Consider the following 19,671-nt stretch of genomic DNA (forward strand, 5'->3'; position numbering starts at 1 on the left):
TTAAACTGATAGGAATAGTACTACTTAACATACCACTCATATCGGGTAGCCCAGTACATTGCAAGGTGCATGCACAGTGCCCCAAATTGGAAGTAAGAGGACCGACTAAGCATCTTTTTCCATCTCCCGGTTCTTAAAATCTATTCCATACACCGGCCCCTGATAGGGGACAAAACAGAGATTAAACTGGTAAGAACAGATTTTTTTTAAGTAAAAAAAAAAAAAGAGGACAGCCTCTGCGGAGCTGGGTATTTTTTGCCGCGTTACTGAACACTCATTCACAATGGCTGTAGGCTCATGCGTCCTTTTGCGGAGGTGACAAACCTGGTCAGTCAAACCCAAGGCAATATCATCGACCTCATCCCATATGCGTTTTTTTCAGGAGCGTGCCCTGCGAAGAGTGCTGGATCAGGCCGTAGATGAGCATGAAGAGGAAGAGTTGTGGTCACCATCACCACCAGAAGCAGCCTTGTCGTCGTCGATTGCTGGACCTGCGGCAGCGCAGAGAGAGGAGTCTGAAGAAGAGGAAGGTAGCTTTGAGGAGGTGGAAGACCAACCACAGCAGGCGTCCCAGGGGGCTTGTTGTCAGCTTTCGGAACCCTTGGTGTTGTACGTGGCTGGGTGGAGGAAGAGAGTTTGGTCTGTCACTGTGAAGCGGGTGTAACCCTTACACTACCTTACACTACCTGATCGATACAAAATCATACCTGATGTTTTAAAGCACGTTATTCCAAACAATTTAGGAATGTTAGGTGATTTATGCCCTTTATGGATTAAAACCCGACTCTGCGTCAACTGCGTAATTTTCCATGGGAGTTTTGCCATGGATCCCCCTCCGGCATGCCACAGTCCAGGTGTTAGTCCCCTTGAAACAGTCCAAGTGTTAGTCCTCTTGTGGGTTTTAAAATTCGCCTGCCTATTGAAGTCTATGGCGGTTCGCCCGTTCGCGAACATTTGCAGAAATTTTATGTTCGCGACATCTCTAGACAGTAATAGGCATTTTCTATGATAGCTGCGGCCCTGTGTGGTTTGTAAATTGTGGAACCCACACAGGCTGGTATCCGTGTTTTGCGGATGGACCGCAAAACACTACAGTTAAGTGAATGTAGCCTTATGGTTACAGGAACCAGGAGAATTATTTAATTTAAAATATTCTTTTTACATTACCTATAATGTTTAAAAGGGTTTACTGGGATCACTATGGTTTTTAACAGATATTCTCATGTACATCTTCCCCATGCTTTTTTTTTTTGTTTGGATCCTCCTGACCCGTTTTCACCATATAAACCAATCCTTCTCTTTTTTTTTTTTTTTCACCCTGTACGTAGCACTTCCTGTTCCTGTATCCAACCAAACCCATGATGCACTTTTTCTCTCTCTGCCACAGCTCCAGCCCTGCCCCTAACAACACCCAGCTCGTTTATAGCTCCTCCCACCCAGCTAGTCATATAGACACACCCCTATCACTGCTCTGCCCATGGACATGACATCACAGGAAATAATAAGGAGCTGCATGGGCATGATCATGTGACCACAGCCCAGAACTGAAGAAAGAAGCAATAGAGGTCAACGATACATCACAAAAAAATGACAGCTACCTTCATCAATGAATATTTTAAAGGATGTGGATGCAAACTGGAAAATTCCTTTAAGGAAAGCCTGAGATGAATATATAAGAAAGTTTTGCAGTATCCTGTTTCTAGTGACCTAGCAGTATGGATAGTGTTTGCTTCATGGTGACCTCGATCTAGTGAAACTGAGACAAAATGTGATGTTACAAATGATTATGGTTTACTTTGCCTTTTTATTATTAATAGGAGGTTCTTGGCTGCATACAGAAGGACTTACTGGGCATTAAAGATGCATTGGTAAGATACTTAAGTTAATATTGGATATAGGTAGAAATAGCATTTAAAAAAATGCCTTTTCCCAATGAGCAGGAAACAAATTGTTATTATAAACAAGCAGAATTTTATAATTATTAAAAATTGTTTAGAAAACTAAAAAAATTGAAGACTACAGTATGCTACAATACAGATAAGGATAACATCACTATAGATGACATCTATTCCTTTCCAATTTTTGACATGCACTAAATATAAGCTCCCTCTTCAAGAACTGGGGAAGCTATATGACAACTGGGAAAGCTGAGTGACAAGCTGTAAGGTCCCCACTCCAAGGGTTGAGAAAGCTTTCTGACACCTATAATGCACCTCAAGAACTGGGAAAGCTGAGTGACAACCTATAACTGAGTGACAAGCTAATCTTCCTGCCCAAAGACAGAGACCACATGATGGATTAAAATTACATCCCACACTACCAAACATACAGGAGAATACAGCACCACATATGTATTACACCCAGTGATGTTTCCTCTCATGTAGACATTCTCTTTCCTCACCTCCTCCATTCAGACCAGACTGCCATGTTGACTTCCTTCAGCCATATGTTGTCTCTGCAGGGTTTGACATGCAGACATCTTAGTTTTCTACTTTTCCATTATCCTCTCCACCCTCTGAACACCCCATCCTGCCACCCTCAATGCCGTGCCCACTGTCTTCCCCAATATTATACTGCAGAAACAGTCTCCCTGAAAATACTAGTAGCACACAGATAGTGCCCCCTTCAATAATTGGCACACAGTGCCCTGAATGATAATTGCACCCAGCAAATATTACAGTAACAATGCTTCATACATAGTGTCTGCCAAAATAATTGTGCATACAATATACATCCTTATAATGTGTGCCAGTATAAACAATACCCCTATAATGCATTCCAGTATGAAAATACCCCCTTATAAAATATGCCAGTACAAAAAATTCTCCATATAATGTGTTTCAGTACAAACAATGCCCCCTTATAATATGTACCAGTACAAAAAATACCCCATTATAATGCATTCCAGTACAAACATATCCCCTTATAATGCATTCCAGTACAAAAAGTGTCAGTGCAAAAAATGCTCCCTCATAATGTGTGCCAGTACAAAAATACCCCTTTATAATGTGTGCCAGTACAAAAAGGCCCCTTATAATGTGTGCCAGTATAGAAAATGCCCCAAATGTGTGCCAGTAGAAAAATAGATACAACTGATTAGGAACCGCCTAAGAGGAAACCCATTGGGAATGTATATCTCCAAAGCAGCGGCTCGTAATAATCCCTCTATTGGCCTCTCATACATAAACTTAAAACTTAACTTTATTGTGAAAATAATAATAAAATTTTAAAAGTGTCACACAAATAATTATAAAGCTCAAAAACCGTTACCAGTGAGTGAGAAACTGGGGATCCGTGAGGCAATAATAGAATTCTGTTAACAGCCAATAGGTCATATAGCCCATTCTGATGCATCTACTTACACCTGCACGGACACACTGTCACTCGCTCTGCACACTTCAAACAATTATTGCGACGCCCTGAAAGTTTTATAATTACATGTGAGGCAATAATTTTTTACTATTATTTTCACAATAAAGGATAAGTTTTAAGTTTATGCATGAGGGCCCAATAGAGGTATTATTACAGGCTTTTTAGCCCTTTGCTGTTTTCCAGTACAAAGATGCCTCCTTATGTGTGCCAGTACAAAAATGCCTCTTTATAGCATGTGCCAGTACAAAACATGTCCCTTTTAGTGTCTACAGTAGAACTAAGGTTTCCATAGTGCCCGCTTATGTGTGCCAGTACAAAAAATACCACATTCCCTTGATATACCACACCGTACGGTCACAGCTCTCGCCTGGTGCTAGAAAAAGCCCTGATGAAGGAGTCTGGACATCTTTTATGATTCACACTGAAAATCTGCTTTCTCCCAGTGGAGTCTAAATATATGATTTGTGATATGCATTTATATGTGTATATAATGATATATATATACATCTATTAAATTAAAATTTTCCAGGGAACTCTTACTCCAGGCATTCTCAAAATACTTGATTCCGTTGTTAAGACTGTTATTGGTGCAGTGCTGGTAATGTATACTATATTTTCATAATTTTTATCCTAGTTTATTATTTTCTTTAGGAAATGTCTCGTTTGTGAGCTTGATTGGACTTCCCAATCAACTTGTAAAGGGATTGCATGAGCGAAGGATCACACTTCATACAATTTCACACACTCATTTTTGCATTTTCTGACAATTATTAAAGAATCCTAGCAATAATATATACATTGTATGCCGGTTTGGATTCCCCCTGTGTAGCTGGAGGATGAGCCAAATTTATGCAGAGGAAAACTCCTCTCATAGATCCAGCGCATCTTCATGCGACACACTGTAATCTACGGCAGCCTTCTAGCTGCCATAGATATGTCTTTATTCACACCAGAAAAATGGGGTGAATAAAGATAACTGTGGCAGGCCAGCTGCACCACCCACTCCACGCCTACGGCACACGCGCTTTTCTCGACACTTCTAAAAAGTGGGTGAATAGGAAAGAGTGCAACAAAATTTGCGACCTATTAGAAAACGTCCCCCTATATTTTTATAGAGAGAGTTACGCAGGTTGAAAAAAAAGACATATGCCCATCAAGCTCAACCCTTCTCAGACAAATTATACAACATTATGTTACGTTCATATCTGCGCTAGTTATATTCGTTCTTCTGCTCTGTTCAGGGGCGGATTGGCCATAGTCCCTACAGGGAAATTTCCCAGTGGGCTGATTCCCAGGGGACCATCAAAAGCTCCCCTGATGGCCGCAGGCCAGGTACATACTGTAATGATCTGATGCTCAACGGCCACAGCTACCCTCCTGAACTCAACTGTATTACCATCCTTAGGACGATGATACAGTTGAATACAGTGGAGAGGGCGGCAGTATATTGTGCTGCACGGTGGTATTTGGTTCTGCAGTGGCGGTACGTTGTGCTGCACTATGGTATTGCAGGCCCTGTCTACTTATGTTGCCCTGCCTGTTGTCAATTTAGTCCCACCTACAACATGGGGCCACTTTAAAGAAAAATTTCAGGGCCACTTTAAGTTGCCAATCTGTCCCTGGCTCTGATAGAGGGGCATAAAGGCAAAAGTAATAGAAGTGCCGGATTTAGCACATAACAGATGATAACAGAGCTGAACAGACCCCATTGATAATTACCCCTTAATGGATTCTGCAGTATTTGTATATGCATTAGCGTGCCAGCTGAGCTCACTCCATACAAGGTGTCCCAGCAGTGACTGGGATTGGTAATGTCACCGATCCTGGTCATTTAATCCATCAGATGCGGTTGTCAATAGCGACCACGGCATTTCTGGGGTTAGACTGAGGATGGAGTCTCCCCCTGTCCAATGATCGAAGCTTCCACAGCGAAATCATGGGGGTCAGATCAATTGCCATGACAATTTTGGCCTTGTGAAAGATCCCAAGCCAGCAAAGATCCCAAGAGGCAATATGGACAATCACAATACATCAGTAAGTGCCTTGTATTAACTTTCTCTACATGATAAATGCCACTTGGTGAAGAGAGAGAACCCCTTTAGGGGGATAATGGGGTCCTTTCAGTTTCCGTTTAGGTGTCTGCTTTTTTTAGCGGAAAAACATCCTGCATGTAGGCCTTTTTTTTTCACTCTTTTTGTCGGAACCTGCACCAGACAGAGCCTCCAAAGTAGATGTGAACAGGCCCTAAATTTTTAGTTTAATTATAAACCTCAATGTTGTTTGCTATTAGATAAGCATCTAGCCCTTTTTTAAATGCTGACATATTATCTGCCATTACTACATCTCGGGGTAGGACATTCCACAGTTTGACTGCTCTAACTGGAAATAACCATTTTCTGTATTGATGTCTATATATAACTTCACACCTAATGAACATCCCCTGGTCCTTTGTAAGGTCTTTGGAAAGAATATTAAATAAGATCACCTCTAAGGTGTCTTTTATCCAAGCTGAACAGGCCTGACTATTCAAGCCTCTCATTATAAGGGCTCATTTAGGATCTGTGAAATAAGGATGCCGGCTGTGTGCAACGGAGCGGCCAGCCTAATGATAGAACTGCCTATTCTTGTCTGCAAAACGGAGAAGAATAGGACATGTTCTATCTTTTTTGTGGGGCCGTGGAATGGAAGTACGAATGCGGACAGCACACAATGGGCTGTCCACATCTTTTATGGCCCCAATGAAGTGAATAGACAGAAATATGCATTTGTCTGAATGAGCCCTAAGGCTGAGACTTCTCAGTGATCTTGGGCGTGTTGGGGCAAAAACCCCTTCTCTATAATTGTCGGGGTTGATGAGAACTCAGAAGAGCTGACACAGGCGCATCGCAGAATCAGATACACTCTCATACTTTATTCCATACAAGCATATATCTTTATACAGATAATCATAGATAAATCTGGCACACCGCCAAGGGGGTGGAAATCGAAATTAATGATTTGATTGGTTATTCATAAAAGGTAATACTTCCGTACCATACTAAAATATTTCTTCCTAATTAAAACGTTTCTGCAACATCTTATCTCAAAGTTAGTATTCGTTAGCAGCGCATCCCGAATACAGAGGGAATATAACTCTCTCTTGTATGTCAGACTCTTATAAGGAAGTGAGGGGGTTACTACCTGGGCCTTGCAGCTAGGAACATTTGATCTATATACACAGAGACTCCCTAATCCTGCCAGCTGGTTCATTAATTCTACCACACATGTACAAGATGGAGGACATGTTCATGCAAAATGGATTCTCATCCCTCACAGGCGTGACATGTGTGAATGAATGGGGTCCCAGCAGGGACTGGGGACTCGCAGCTGCTACCCCAGAATCACAGAAAATCCAACCCTGCTGTCACACCCAAGATCGCTGTGTAGCCCCAGCCTAAGCCTCTCATTAAAGCCCATCTCTGAACCCTTCCTAGCCCTCCCATGTCCATCATTGGATATGGAGACCAAAACTGAATCCCATATTCAAGAAGTGGCCTTACAAGAGATTATAAAGGAGTTATATTACATTGGGGTCACTGTTTTTTCTCTCTTTTTATAATATCATATAAATCTTAGTTTTAACATAACACATGCTATTACAGAACATCCCTGTGGTTGGAAACCTTCTAGGGCAACTCGAATGTACAGCGGTGAGTATGGTTTATATGGTTTGTTTATACAATATACCACCTTTTCCACAATACACAAGGACAACTTATATTTCTGATATATTTGATATGTGACTGTTTCATAAAAATGTTGTGAAGGTGGCCTATACCTGTGTCATACTATGGTCATTTTCTGTAGGACCCTCATTCACGATGGCTCTGAGGAGGTTGTTGTTTAGCCAACAAAAGATACAGTACAAGTTAAAACAACCTTCAATCTCTGCTGTGATCTAAGTCCTAGTCTGGGCATCCATTTATGCAATGCAGATTTGTCATTTGGCATGAGCCACTGTTCAACTACAGCAAAACAAGAGGAAAATGTGATACAGGGTAGGAGCTCAGGGAAAAGGACCAGGACGATGTGATACCCACTGTGGTGGTGAAAATCGTATCTATAAGAAGAGATGATATGGTTCAATACCAATATTATATTTACATATAAATCTTTTTTATTGAGAATAAAGGAGTATAAACAAGGCAGCATATAGCCATACAGAGATTTGTGATCAGCAGTATTCGCCCATTGCTGACGCCACAAATATTTAAGCCAAACAAGGGTGACGCATAAAAGGAGAGGTCTCATATACAAGGGGAGATGTGTTCAATCTGACGTTCACGTTGTAATAGTCCATCCTGATCTAGAGTCCATGGATAGTAATGGAACAAATGTTTGGCAACTGTATAGATACATCATGACAGCTGTATAGGTCGAGGTCAAGTCAAGAATGCAAAACATAGCATACGCCCAAATTAAAATGCCACGGTAAAGGCCACATCAAAATCCCCAAATGCCAATATTATATTTAAAATATCCACAGATATTGTGTATCAGGGTCCGTGTACCTCTTGTAAGACTGGACACTGATGTGGTGAGTGATTATGATCCACAATGTCTCCAAGGTTTTAGATCTTCAGATGATTTTTAGGTCCAAAGAACAATAATACAAAGAATTACACATAGGCTGAGTTCACATCAGCGTTCAGCCTTTCGGTTCTCCTGCTCTGTTATAGTAACATAGTACATAAGGCCGAAAAAAAAAAATTGTCCATCCAGTTCGGCCTGTCATCCTGCAAGTTGATCCAGAGGAAAGAAAAAAAAAATACCCTGTGAGGTAGAAGCCAACTTTCCCCACTTTAGGGGAATAAAAAATTCCTTCCCGACTCCAATCAGGCAATCAGAATAACTCCCTGGATCACCGACCCCTCTCTAGTAGCTATAGCCTGTAATATTATTACACTCCAGAAATACATCCAGGCCCCTCTTGAATTCCTTTATTGTACTCACCATCACCACCTCCTCAGGCAGAGAGTTCCATAGTCTCACTGCTCTTACCGTAAAGAATCCTCTTCTATGTTTGTGTACAAACCTTCTTTCCTCCAGACGCAGAGGATGTCCCCTCGTCACAGTCACCGTCCTGGGGATAAATAGATGATGGGATAGATCTCTGTACTGACCCCGGGAGCAGGAGAACTGAAAGGATGGCTTCTTAACGGAGCCGAACGGAGCCTACAGACCCCATAGACCATAGTGGGGTTCGTTAGGTTTCCGCTCAAAGGAAGATTTTTGAAGTGGAAACAAAAGTCCTGCCTGCACAACTTTTGTCTCCGCTTCAAAAATCTTCCTCCAAGAGGAAACCTAGCGGACCCCATTATAGTCTAAGGGGTCTGTAGGCTCTGTTTAGCTCAGTTCTGTGTTGAATCCATCCTTTCCGTTCTCCTGCTCCGTTATAGGAGCAGGAGAACGGAAAGGCTGAACGCTGATGTGAACTCAGCTTAAGAAGTTGTCATAATGGAAGTTCTCCGGTAAATACTTGTGCAGTATAAAAAAAAAGATTTAATATAACAGGCTCTTCCAATGGAATAATTATACTATTGTGCCCAAAGGCATAAGTTCTTCATTTCTACAGTATTTTAGTATTTTCCCACATTATTGATGAAGATAAATTTATCTAGAGAAGAGAAGTTAACTATACTATGTAACCAAAGGTATGTGAACACCAGACCACCATGAGCTTATGTTTCCAAAAAAACATAAGCATTGATATGGAGTTGGGCCCCCTTTTTTGAGAAGGCTTTTCTAAAGATTTTTGTGAGGCTAGACACTGATGTTAGATGGGAAAGTTCTGGCTTGAAATCAGAGTTTCCAATTATCCCAAACAATATGCAAAGAGGTATCTCTCTGGAAAATAGAACCATCTCGCAAGCGACAACTTTTGGAAGTGTCCCGCTCTGAATCAAAGTCTGACTTTTTAACAGGACTTGGGACCTGACAAGTGAAAATCGCCAAACTAAATATCTCTCTGTAGACAGTTGTCTACGGCCTGGCCTCGTCCACATTTCTGTGTCCATTCATTTGTGAGGATGTCTGTGAAGGATCTGTGTTTGGTCCATGTATCCGTTTTTTAACCCTCCGTGTGTCATCTGTAATCCACAGACATCCACAGACATTGCTCAGGTGAAAATTTATTTCCAGAGCATCAGTGACCAAAGTAGTGCGTGTCTCCATGATTTTTTTACTGACCCGCAATCAGTTAAAATATACTGATGTGTGAACGGACACATTCCAATGAAATGTCACATAATAATAATTACTATATATTATGATGAAAATGTTATTTCCCTTCATATAATTCAAGTATTTATTTCCTACAGTTGGATCTTCTAAATGGTTTACTGGGTGGTCTTGGCGGATAGACAAAGAAACATAATACAGTTGTGGTAAGTAAACGCCTTTATCTAGCTCCTATGGGTGCCAGTACATAGTGCTGCTCGGCAGCAGAATCCAAATGCTGTCAGCCGCATCTGTACTCGCCATTGTTTCAAGTGTATACGTACAGGCGCATCCTTGCATTTAATGGCAGTCTGCATGCGGATCTCGCAGCCAGCCTGCACCCTAAAGTATGGATTTCAGAAATGCTTTTAGAGACAATTTGTCCACTTAAAAGCCACACGGCCATATGGATGAAAACGGCACAGGATTTTCTAGGTAACCACCTTCCATTATTTTCAATGGGAGTCTGTGTTGTCATTGATGTGGCCACGGAAACCACGGTGGTGGGTGTGCCCTTGCAGGTTAGCCCAGCAGAAAAGGGTTAAAGCCACAATAGCATCTTCCAAATTCAAAAGGCCAAACAAAAGTGCCATCTTTCTGATGTGTGGGGTGCTGGAGCCCCACCGATCAGATAGTGATGGCCTATCCTGAGGCCTAAGACATCCATATTAGGAGTTTTCTGGGAATACAATATTGATGACCTATCCTCAATATAAGTCATCACTATCTGATCGGTGGGGGTCCAACTCCAAGTAACCTACCGATCAGGTGTTTGAAAAGCGCGATACAGTGCCGGGCAAGGGAGAGCATCGGAGCAGAGGGGCCAAAGGTGCGAAAAAGGAGGATATGTCCAGTTTAAGCTCTGAACCCGGACAACCCCTTTAAAATGCTTGAAAACTTTGAAAAAATGTGCCCAAGAGCGTGAGAGTGTGTATTGCCCACTGAGAGCAATTGGAAGCTGTTGGTGGCATTTTGGACATGTATTACACTACATAAAGTAAGCTTTTTTGTGCAATATAATATGCAGCGTTCCTGGATGTGAACACAGCTTCAGGCCTCATGCACACAACCGCACATTTTTGGTGCATGTCTGATTCGCATTTTTTGTGGATCGCATACAAACCAATTCATCTCTATGGGTCCCCAAAAAAATAAAAATGTACAGGACACATGGATGCAACCGGGCCACAAATTATAGAACCGGTCCTATTCATGCTTTTGTGGACAAGAATGGGCTTTTTTTTTTACAGTAGGTCCTGTATAAATTGTGGGATGCACATGGACTGCATTCAATTTGCGGAGTGTGCAGGAGGCCTAACAGGGATTCGTCTCATCACCTTTCATCTAAAGGATGTCCAGACTTTCAGCTAAGGCTATTTTCACTTCTGTTCTTCATATTTCAATTCTTCTCTGTTATACAACAAACATAATGGAAGTGCCAGATTCGGCACATAACTGAGGCAAACTGAGCCTAAGAGACCCCCCTGACTATAATGGGATCTGTTCAGTTTCCATTCAGAAGAATGGTTTTGTAGCAGAGAACAAAGTCCAGCATCCAGGACTTTTTTCTCCACCATTTAAAAAAAATTCTGTGACAGAGGTCCCCGATGTGAAAGGAGCCTTAGCACATTATTCACATTATTCCATGATGGCATGTCTAATATATGTAATATACTGTACACTCCTTTATTCTCCACAGGAACTCAAGCTTCCAACTTGGAGGAATCTAAAAAATGAAAACTGACAAAATGGATCATTTTCAATCTTCTGATTTTCTGAAATGTTTTTGATCATCTTTTTATAGAGATTTACATATTGATTGTTTCTATTTTTTTCTCTTTTCTTCAAACCACACAATAAATTCCCTGCAGATGAAACCTGTGTTCTCTTTTTTTAATAAAACATTTTTTGTTTATAAAATGACACTGAACAAAAATATAAACACAACACTTTCGGTTTTGCTCCCATTTTTCATGAGCTGAACTCAAAGATCGGAAAAATATTCTACATACACAAAAGACCCATTACTCTCAAATATTGTTCACAAATCTGTCTAAATCTGTGTTAGTGAGCACTTCTCCTTTGCCAAGATAATCTATCCCACCTCACAGATGTGGCATATCAAGGTGCTGGTTAGACAGCATGAATATTGCACAGGTGTGTATTAGACTGCCCACAATAAAAGTCCACTCTGAAATGTGCACGGTTTTGCCTTACTGGAGGGGGGAGGGGGGATCAGAAAGCCAGTCAGTATCTGGTGTGCCACCATTTGCCTCACGCAGTGTAACACATCTCCGTTGATCAGGTTGTTGATTGTGGCCTGTGGAATGTTGGTCCACTCCTCCTCAATAGCTGTGCGACGTTGCAGAATATTGGCAGGAACTGGAACACGCTGTTGTATACGCCGATCCAGAGCATCCCAAACATGCTCAATGAGTGACATGTCCGGTGAGTATGCTGGCTATGCAAGAACTGGGATGTTTTTAGCCTCCAGGAATTGTGTACAGATCCTTGCAATATGGGGCCGTGCATTATCATGCTGCAACATGAGGTGATGGTCGTGGATAAATGGCACAACAATGGGCCTCAGGATCTCGTCACGGTATCTCTGTGTATTCATAATGCAATCAATAAAATGCACCTGTGTTCATTGTCCATAACATACACCCTCCAATACCATAACCCCACCTCCACCATGGGCCACTCAATCCACAACGTTGACGTCAGCAAACCGCTCAGAAATTCTTTGGTTATGCAAACCAATTGTTGCTGCAGATGTCCGGTGGCTGGTCTTAGACAATAATGGAGGTGAACATGCTAGATGTGGAGGTCCTGGGCTGGATTGGTTACACGTGGTCTGCAGTTGTGAGGCCAAATTCTCTGAAACGCCTTTGGAAACTACTTATGGTAGAGAAATAAACATTTATTGCATGGGCAACAGCTCTGGTTGACATTCCTGCAGTCAGCACGCCAACTGCACGCTCCCTTAAATGTTGAGACATCTGTGGCATTGTGCTGTGTGATCAAACTGCACATTTCAGAGTGGTCTTTTATTGTGGGCAGTCTAAGGCACACCTGTGCAATATTCAAGCTGTCTAATCAGCACCTTGATATGCCACACCTGTGAGGTGGGATGGATTATCTCGGCAAAGGAGAAGTGCTCACTAACACAGATTTAGACAGATTTGTGAACAATATTTGAGAGTAATGAGTCTTTTGTGTATGTAGAAAATGTTTCAGATCTTTGAGTTCAGCTCATGCAAAATGGGAGCAAAACCAAAAGTGTTGCTTTTATATTTTTGTTGAGTGTAAATTGTGTAACCTGTGAAGCTACCGATATATGTCATATATCTCATCATGATACGCTACCGACAGAAATAAAACTGTATGTGAATCAATGATCATAGTAACGATCATTCATCCTCCTACAGTATGATGATTGCTGCGTGTAAATGGAGGTAAATGAGCTGTATTTTTTATCAGAGCTCATTAATGACAGATCAGTGACCCATGTAAATTGAACTTAAGGGACAACCCAAGCAAGGTTGATGAGCAGTGTCGTTCTTTTCACAGTGGTCACTCTTCAATGGGGAGAAAGGACTAGGCAGTCAAAAATGTCCCCTTAGGTCCTTCTCCTAAGGCAGGGATGTCAAACTCGTGACCCCACATCTGTTGCAAAACTACAAATCTCAGCATGCTCTGATAGCTGTAAGCTGTTTGAGAATGATGGTAAAGTTGTAGTTTGGAAACAGCTGGAAGGCCAAGATTTTGATATATGTGTCCTAAGGCCTCGTTCACATCTCCATTTGAAGATACAGCAGGCTGTTTCGACACAAAGCAGCCTGCCAGATCCTGTACTCCAGCCAGGTTTTGGCATACAACGGTTTATGTCCGGCCAAAACCCGGCAATTACAGTATGCCAGAAATTGTCTGGATCACCACTGGACCCCATTGCAGTGTAGGAATCCGGCAGTGAAGTAAAAGATCCGACAAATGAAGATGTGAATGAGGACTAAGATGATTTGGTTATGTAATGATTTTTATAATGAGCTAGTGGGTTCTTCTACAGTGATCTCTGGAAATAAAACAAAACATTTTTTCCCCTTAAAACTGTGGTTTAAGGCTGTTATTACAAAAAAAAAAAAAGAAATATGTTTTTCGTACAGTTTTTTGCTGCATTTAAATGATGTTTTTATTCATGCAGTGTTTTACAAAACCATGAAAAACCCATTGCAAAAAAATCAATGATTAACAAAATTTCAAATGTAGTGCATTTCATAATGCACTATAGACTTTGAAATAACATCTGGCTACGTGAAAAAACGTGAAAAGACATAGTTAAAACTGCTACTTAAAAATGCCACAAAAAAAGGTAAAAAAAAAAAAAAAAGAGGGGCATATTTAATGTGTGTGCGTGCACCTAACATAAAGAGTCACAATTTGGCGCATCTAAGTTTAAGGAAAGATTCTGCCCATTGTTGGAAAAGGGGTGTGGGTTATTGGGAAGAGGTGTGATGTTGCAGGAAAGGGGTGTGGCTTAACATGCAATATGTTGTCGTAAAATTGTGCCACATTTCTGGTGTAAAATTCTACCTCAACGTGAGCCAGCCAATCAATAGTTGAGCCACTGTCATAAATTAGGTACAGGTCTAGACAGCCTGTGTAAGGTTAAGCCATCGACAGTCTTAGAAAATGTTTAAAATTTAGCAAAAATATGAAAAAAATATACTACAATTTTAAAGGGGTTTTGCAGGATAGCTTATCAATATCTAATCGGCAGGGGTCCAACATCCGGCACTCTGTTTGAAGAGAAGGCGGTGCTCCATGTGCAATGAGCATGACCGTGGTACGGTTAGGCGGACGCCAAAATATGCAGTGGGTCCGGACATGGGTATAATAGTCTATGCTTTTTGTTCGTGACGCCAATTGCAGCGTGCGCAGAGTACAGTCTCAGGGCCCTTTAAGATGTTGAAACTCACGTACCAGGTGAGGAATGCCAGAGTGGGGTAATGTCTCTGTTTGCTAATGGCAATAGTGTCAACGGTGTCTCCTACCTGGGTACGGCTGGACTCCTGGATCCTGGCTCACTTTCAATAAATGAGTGTGTTGCTAGTAGGAGTAATTGAGGCACTTGGTAGTAATGAATGAGATCCAGACTTGGAATATACTTCAACTTGTCTTTACTTGATGCAGCATTAATCCACATGAGATACAGCAATAGTCTTGGGTCCCAGCAGGTATTGGCAATGCATGGCAGGGATCAATATCTCTTCTGCTTCTATCATGTGCCTGGAGCTCTCTTGCAGGATTAGTCGTCTGCTTATGGCTCTGTAATATGTGGCAGGAATCTGTCTTCTGCTCTATCTTCTGCTGTGTATGGGACTGGCTAGCTGAGGAGGAATTTGGCTTCTCCTGGTCTCTGGATGTTACTCACAGTTAGCTAACAGGGAATGGTTCTTCCTGGAGTTCTGGAGGTGCTGCTTGCTTGTCACCAGTTGAGGCTGAAGGGTTCAGATTGGGAATTAAGATCTTTGGTCTCAACCGAGACAAGATCCTGGTTTGGGATCCCTATTTCTGGGAGCTCCTACTTGCACAGCCTTCCTCTAGCCGGGGTGGCTGGCACACTCTAAGGCCGAATGCACACGGCTGTTTTTCACGGCCTTTAGCAGTCCGTGGAACCACGGGCTGGATTCCTGCTGAGAGCAGGAGCGCACAGCATCATTGGTTGCTATGACGCCGTGCGCTCCCTGCTGCCGCCGCAATACATTAATACACTGGTATGTGTGCATTCGGCCTAACTATAACTTCCTTCTCCTCCCCATGAGGCAGGACATGGGAACATTCCACACCTCCTCAAAGAGGGGGGAGTAAACTGGAATAAACTATTCCAGTTTAGAAACACTAAACTGACACTAAGGCCTTGCTAGACATTGCTGCCACCTGCTGGTGTACATGGAAATTACAGCAAATATATATAACAGGCTTAGAAAATGCACATTTGTGAGGGATATTACATAAAATCACATTAGATGACAAGGCACATGTTACCAACAAATAATAGCGGGGAAAAAGAGTTTTGTAACATAACTCTGGGATGCTACACATGCAAGCGCTGCTTCCTCTTTATTACACTGCCCATCATTTCCCCTGTAGCTGTGGCAGCGTAATTACAAGTACTCGCTCCATTCAAGTGAATTACACTGCACTTTTGCGATAACAGGGAGAGTAATGAAGAGGAAGCAGCGCTCACATGGAGCGTCCCCTCCTCTTCAAACAGCTGATCAGTGTCTGGTGTTGGACCCCCGCCAATCCAGCGCTGAACCTATCAGTTCATGAGCATAATATTTTATTCAGTTTTGCTTGAATATATATTGGCCTGTTTTGCAGTACATTTAGCAAATGTCAAAATTTTCTTAAAATTGGAGCATCGTTAAACCTACCACTTTTGTCTAGAAAGGTTACTTTCTCTGTGCTACTCATGCCGGGCCAGATTAACGGTTCCTGGATTATGGAGCAGTCCATTCATTAAGGGCTTCCGAACTAACGTGGAGCCCTCCTCCACCAAATAATGGAGGACATTTAGTAAGACTTATACACTGCTTTGGAGGAAACCAGGAGGAATTTTCAGTGCAGTGTGCACCGTCCATTAGTATACTTGCCAATATTAACAAGTTGGTTTGCAGGAGGGGAAAAGTGTGTCGCCAAATGTATCAGGTCTGAACACGACGCCCCTTTTCATGAGACACCAGCCCTTCTGAGTATACCCCCACCATTTCCATGACATGTCCTCAATGCCCTGTGCGGGGGGTTTACCAACTCCTCTGGCAGTTCAGGAGGTCTCCCCTTTTTCTGGAGTCTCCCGGATGTTCCAGGAGAGCTGGCAAGTTTGTAGGATACATATAATAACTTCTACATATATACCTACTCACAAACACTCCCTACATGTATAACTTAATTATAGGTCAATATATGCATCATACGGTGCACACAGCACTATTCTTACATCCCCTAAATACAGGTTTTACTCTTAGGCCGGGTTCACCAGAGCGTTAGATTCCATAATTCTGCTCATTTACAGAAGCAGAACAATGAAAATAACAGAAGCCGGATTCAGCACAAAACAAAACCAAAGGGAGCTGAACAGACTCCATTGACTATAATGTATCCTGCTCAAGAAGCTGCTTCTTTACTGGGCAAAAAAGTCTTACATGCAGAACTTTTTTGTCCAGTCTTTTTGACATAATCTGTGACAGTGACCTCAACAACCTCACATGTCAGTACACTAATGTATATACCATATATCTGTACACTGTGCAGCTATTATACCTCATACCTCACATGTCAGTACACTGCTGTATATACTATATATCTTTACACACTGCATCTATTATACCATATAATTAGAGATCAGTGAAGCACTGGAAAATTCTATTCGGCTGCTTCACCAACTTAAAAAAAATTTTTTGCGTTGTTATGAATTACTTTGTCAAGAAACACAATTCTTTGTAAGCAGTAAGTGCAATGAAAGGAGGCGGCGATTGCGCAGCTCCCCATCATTGTAGCCCTCAGATGCCATGTTCATAGCTGATTGCAGCAGGGATCTTCAATCAAGATGGCAGCGGATGGCTCTTTGCACTCAAATGCATGAGGTACTTATGGTTTTGTTTATTTTTACCACCATTTAGGGAAAATCAATGCATTACCATAAAGCATGAGGAAATTTGGCTAAGCAGCTAAACTAATTTTCCCTGAAAATCGGATTGAATTCCACTTTGTTAGATTCGATTCACTCAACACTACATATAATACATGAAGTGTGTACAGATATATAGTATATAAAGCACTGTACTGATTTGATATTATATATATGTACACACTGCATCTATTATACATCGTATCTCACATATCAGTACGCTGCTGTATATACTACATACCTGTACATAGTGCATCTATTATACATCGTATCTCACATATCAGTACGCTGCTGTATATACTACATACCTGTACATAGTGCATCTATTATACATCGTATCTCACATATCAGTACACTGCTATATATACTGGAGAAAGTGGTGAAAAATACAAAATGTCAAAAAAAATGGCATAACTAACCGCAAAAATTATCAAAAGCCCTATTTTGTGACTCTTTCAAAAGACAGAATTCTGGTATGCAGGGTGTGATAAATTTCCCTTATAGTTTTTTGGAAGTGGAGTTACAGTAAATCTCCTTCCTGTTCAGACTGACTATCAGCAGTAACCTCATGAACGCACAAATCGGAGCGTGCTCGTTGTGTTCAGTTAGCATTACAGGATTTTAGAGGCACGGATAGAGGCTGAGGTATCAGCAGATGATTGTGAAACAACCAGGGAAGGATTTAGGCGAGGGTTACACAGCGACATATGTCATGCAAAAAAAGGGTAAAATTGCATTGAGACATTTATGTCGCAGCAATGTAGTGCAACATGTTTTGTAAGGACAGTCAATGGTGTCGCACTGTGACATGTGACATGCTGCGACTGCGATGTGAGAGTTGCACAAAAATCCAAATTGAATGGATGTTGCATTGCAGTCGTGGCATGTCACATGTCGCAGTGCGACACCATTGACTGTCCTTACAAAACATGTTGCATGATATTGGTGCGACATGAATGTCACGCAACACATGTGTGGCATTAGCCTTATGTTTTTGCAAAATCAGCTGTTAATGCTACAGCTTATTTCCATTTATTTTTTTGTTGGGGGGGCAGTTAACTTTGTACCTGAGCCAGCAGAAAGGCTAGATGCAAACCTGCTCATGGGGACGTTAATTGTTGGACAACTTCAATGCTGAGTGTGAACTGAGCAATGGAGTGCTTATAGATCCTAACAAAGCTGCAGCTTAACCCCAAATGACCGGGATTGGAGTTATCTCCGATTGTGGTCATTGCAGACAGGTGCCAGCTATATTACACAGCCGGCAACCGCCACATATGGAGCTGGTTCAGCTTGTGAGCCAGCTCCATACATAACCTGCTCATCTATGATATATCCATCATGAATCTTTAATGGATTAAATAATGACAGGCATTTCCTTTCAATATACAGGGTGGGCCATTTATATGGATACACCTTAATAAAATGGGAATGGTTGTTGATATTAACTTCCTGTTTGTGGCACATTAGTATATGTGAGGGGGGAAACTTTTCAAGATGGGTGGTGACCATGGTGGCCATTTTGAATCCAACTTTTGTTTTTTCAATAGGAAGAGGGTCATGTGACACATCAAACTTATTGGGAATTTCACAAGAAAAACTTTATTCTTTCATGAGTTATTTACAAGTTTCTCTTTGTTTACAGCCATTGACATGTCGCCGAGGTTAACACGTGCGGAGCGGATAGAAATTGTGTTGATGTCTAGTGAACGCAGTAATCGGTTCATTGCAGCAGATTTCAATGCAAGACAGCCTACGAGACCACCCATCTCCCATGCTACAGTTAGCAAACTGCTTGCTAAGTTTCGTGAAACTGGTTCAGTGTTGGATTTGCCAAAATGTGGACGCATTAAAAATCTGTCACTAATGAGGAAACATCAGTGGCTGTCCTAGCTTCATTCAGCAAGAGCCCACAGCGTAGCACTCGCCGCATGTCACTGGAGAGTGGCATTAGTCGAACATCTCTTCGGCGGATATTAGCTACTAACAAATGGCACCCTTACAAACTCCAGCTACTGCAGCATCTCAACGAGGATGACCCAGATCGGTGCATTGAATTTAGAGAATGGGCAAAACAAAAATTGGAACAGGACCCTCAGTTTACGCAGAAGATTTTGTTCAGTGATGAGGCACTTTTATGTGAATGGTGAAGTTAACAAACAAAACCACCGCTATTGGTCTGACACTAACCCACATTGGATAGATCCCCCCAAGACTGTTGGAACCAAAAAATTTATGGTATTGTGTGGTATATGGGGTACAAAGATAGTGGGGCCATTCTTCATCAATGGAAACCTCAAGGGCACTGGATATGCGAAATTGCTACATGGTTATGTGTTTCCCTCTTT

The 19,671-nt window shown here is 41.7% G+C and overlaps 1 protein-coding gene across 1 annotated transcript in view; it reads left to right on the forward strand.

Moving 5' to 3' along the window:
* Positions 1–11,507, forward strand: part of LOC122943195 — a 51,245-nt gene extending 39,738 nt beyond the window's left edge. The window contains exons 11-15 of the mRNA XM_044300753.1: positions 1,818–1,868; positions 3,902–3,970; positions 7,014–7,061; positions 9,732–9,797; positions 11,330–11,507. Of these exons, the coding sequence (XP_044156688.1) occupies positions 1,818–1,868; positions 3,902–3,970; positions 7,014–7,061; positions 9,732–9,773 (210 nt within the window). The 3' untranslated portion in view covers positions 9,774–9,797; positions 11,330–11,507. The remainder of the gene's footprint in view (positions 1–1,817; positions 1,869–3,901; positions 3,971–7,013; positions 7,062–9,731; positions 9,798–11,329) is intronic.
* Positions 11,508–19,671: the final 8,164 nt, after the last annotated feature.

Source organism: Bufo gargarizans, chromosome 7 (genome assembly GCF_014858855.1).
Source record: "Bufo gargarizans isolate SCDJY-AF-19 chromosome 7, ASM1485885v1, whole genome shotgun sequence".
In the NCBI taxonomy this organism is placed as follows: Eukaryota; Metazoa; Chordata; class Amphibia; order Anura; family Bufonidae; genus Bufo; species Bufo gargarizans.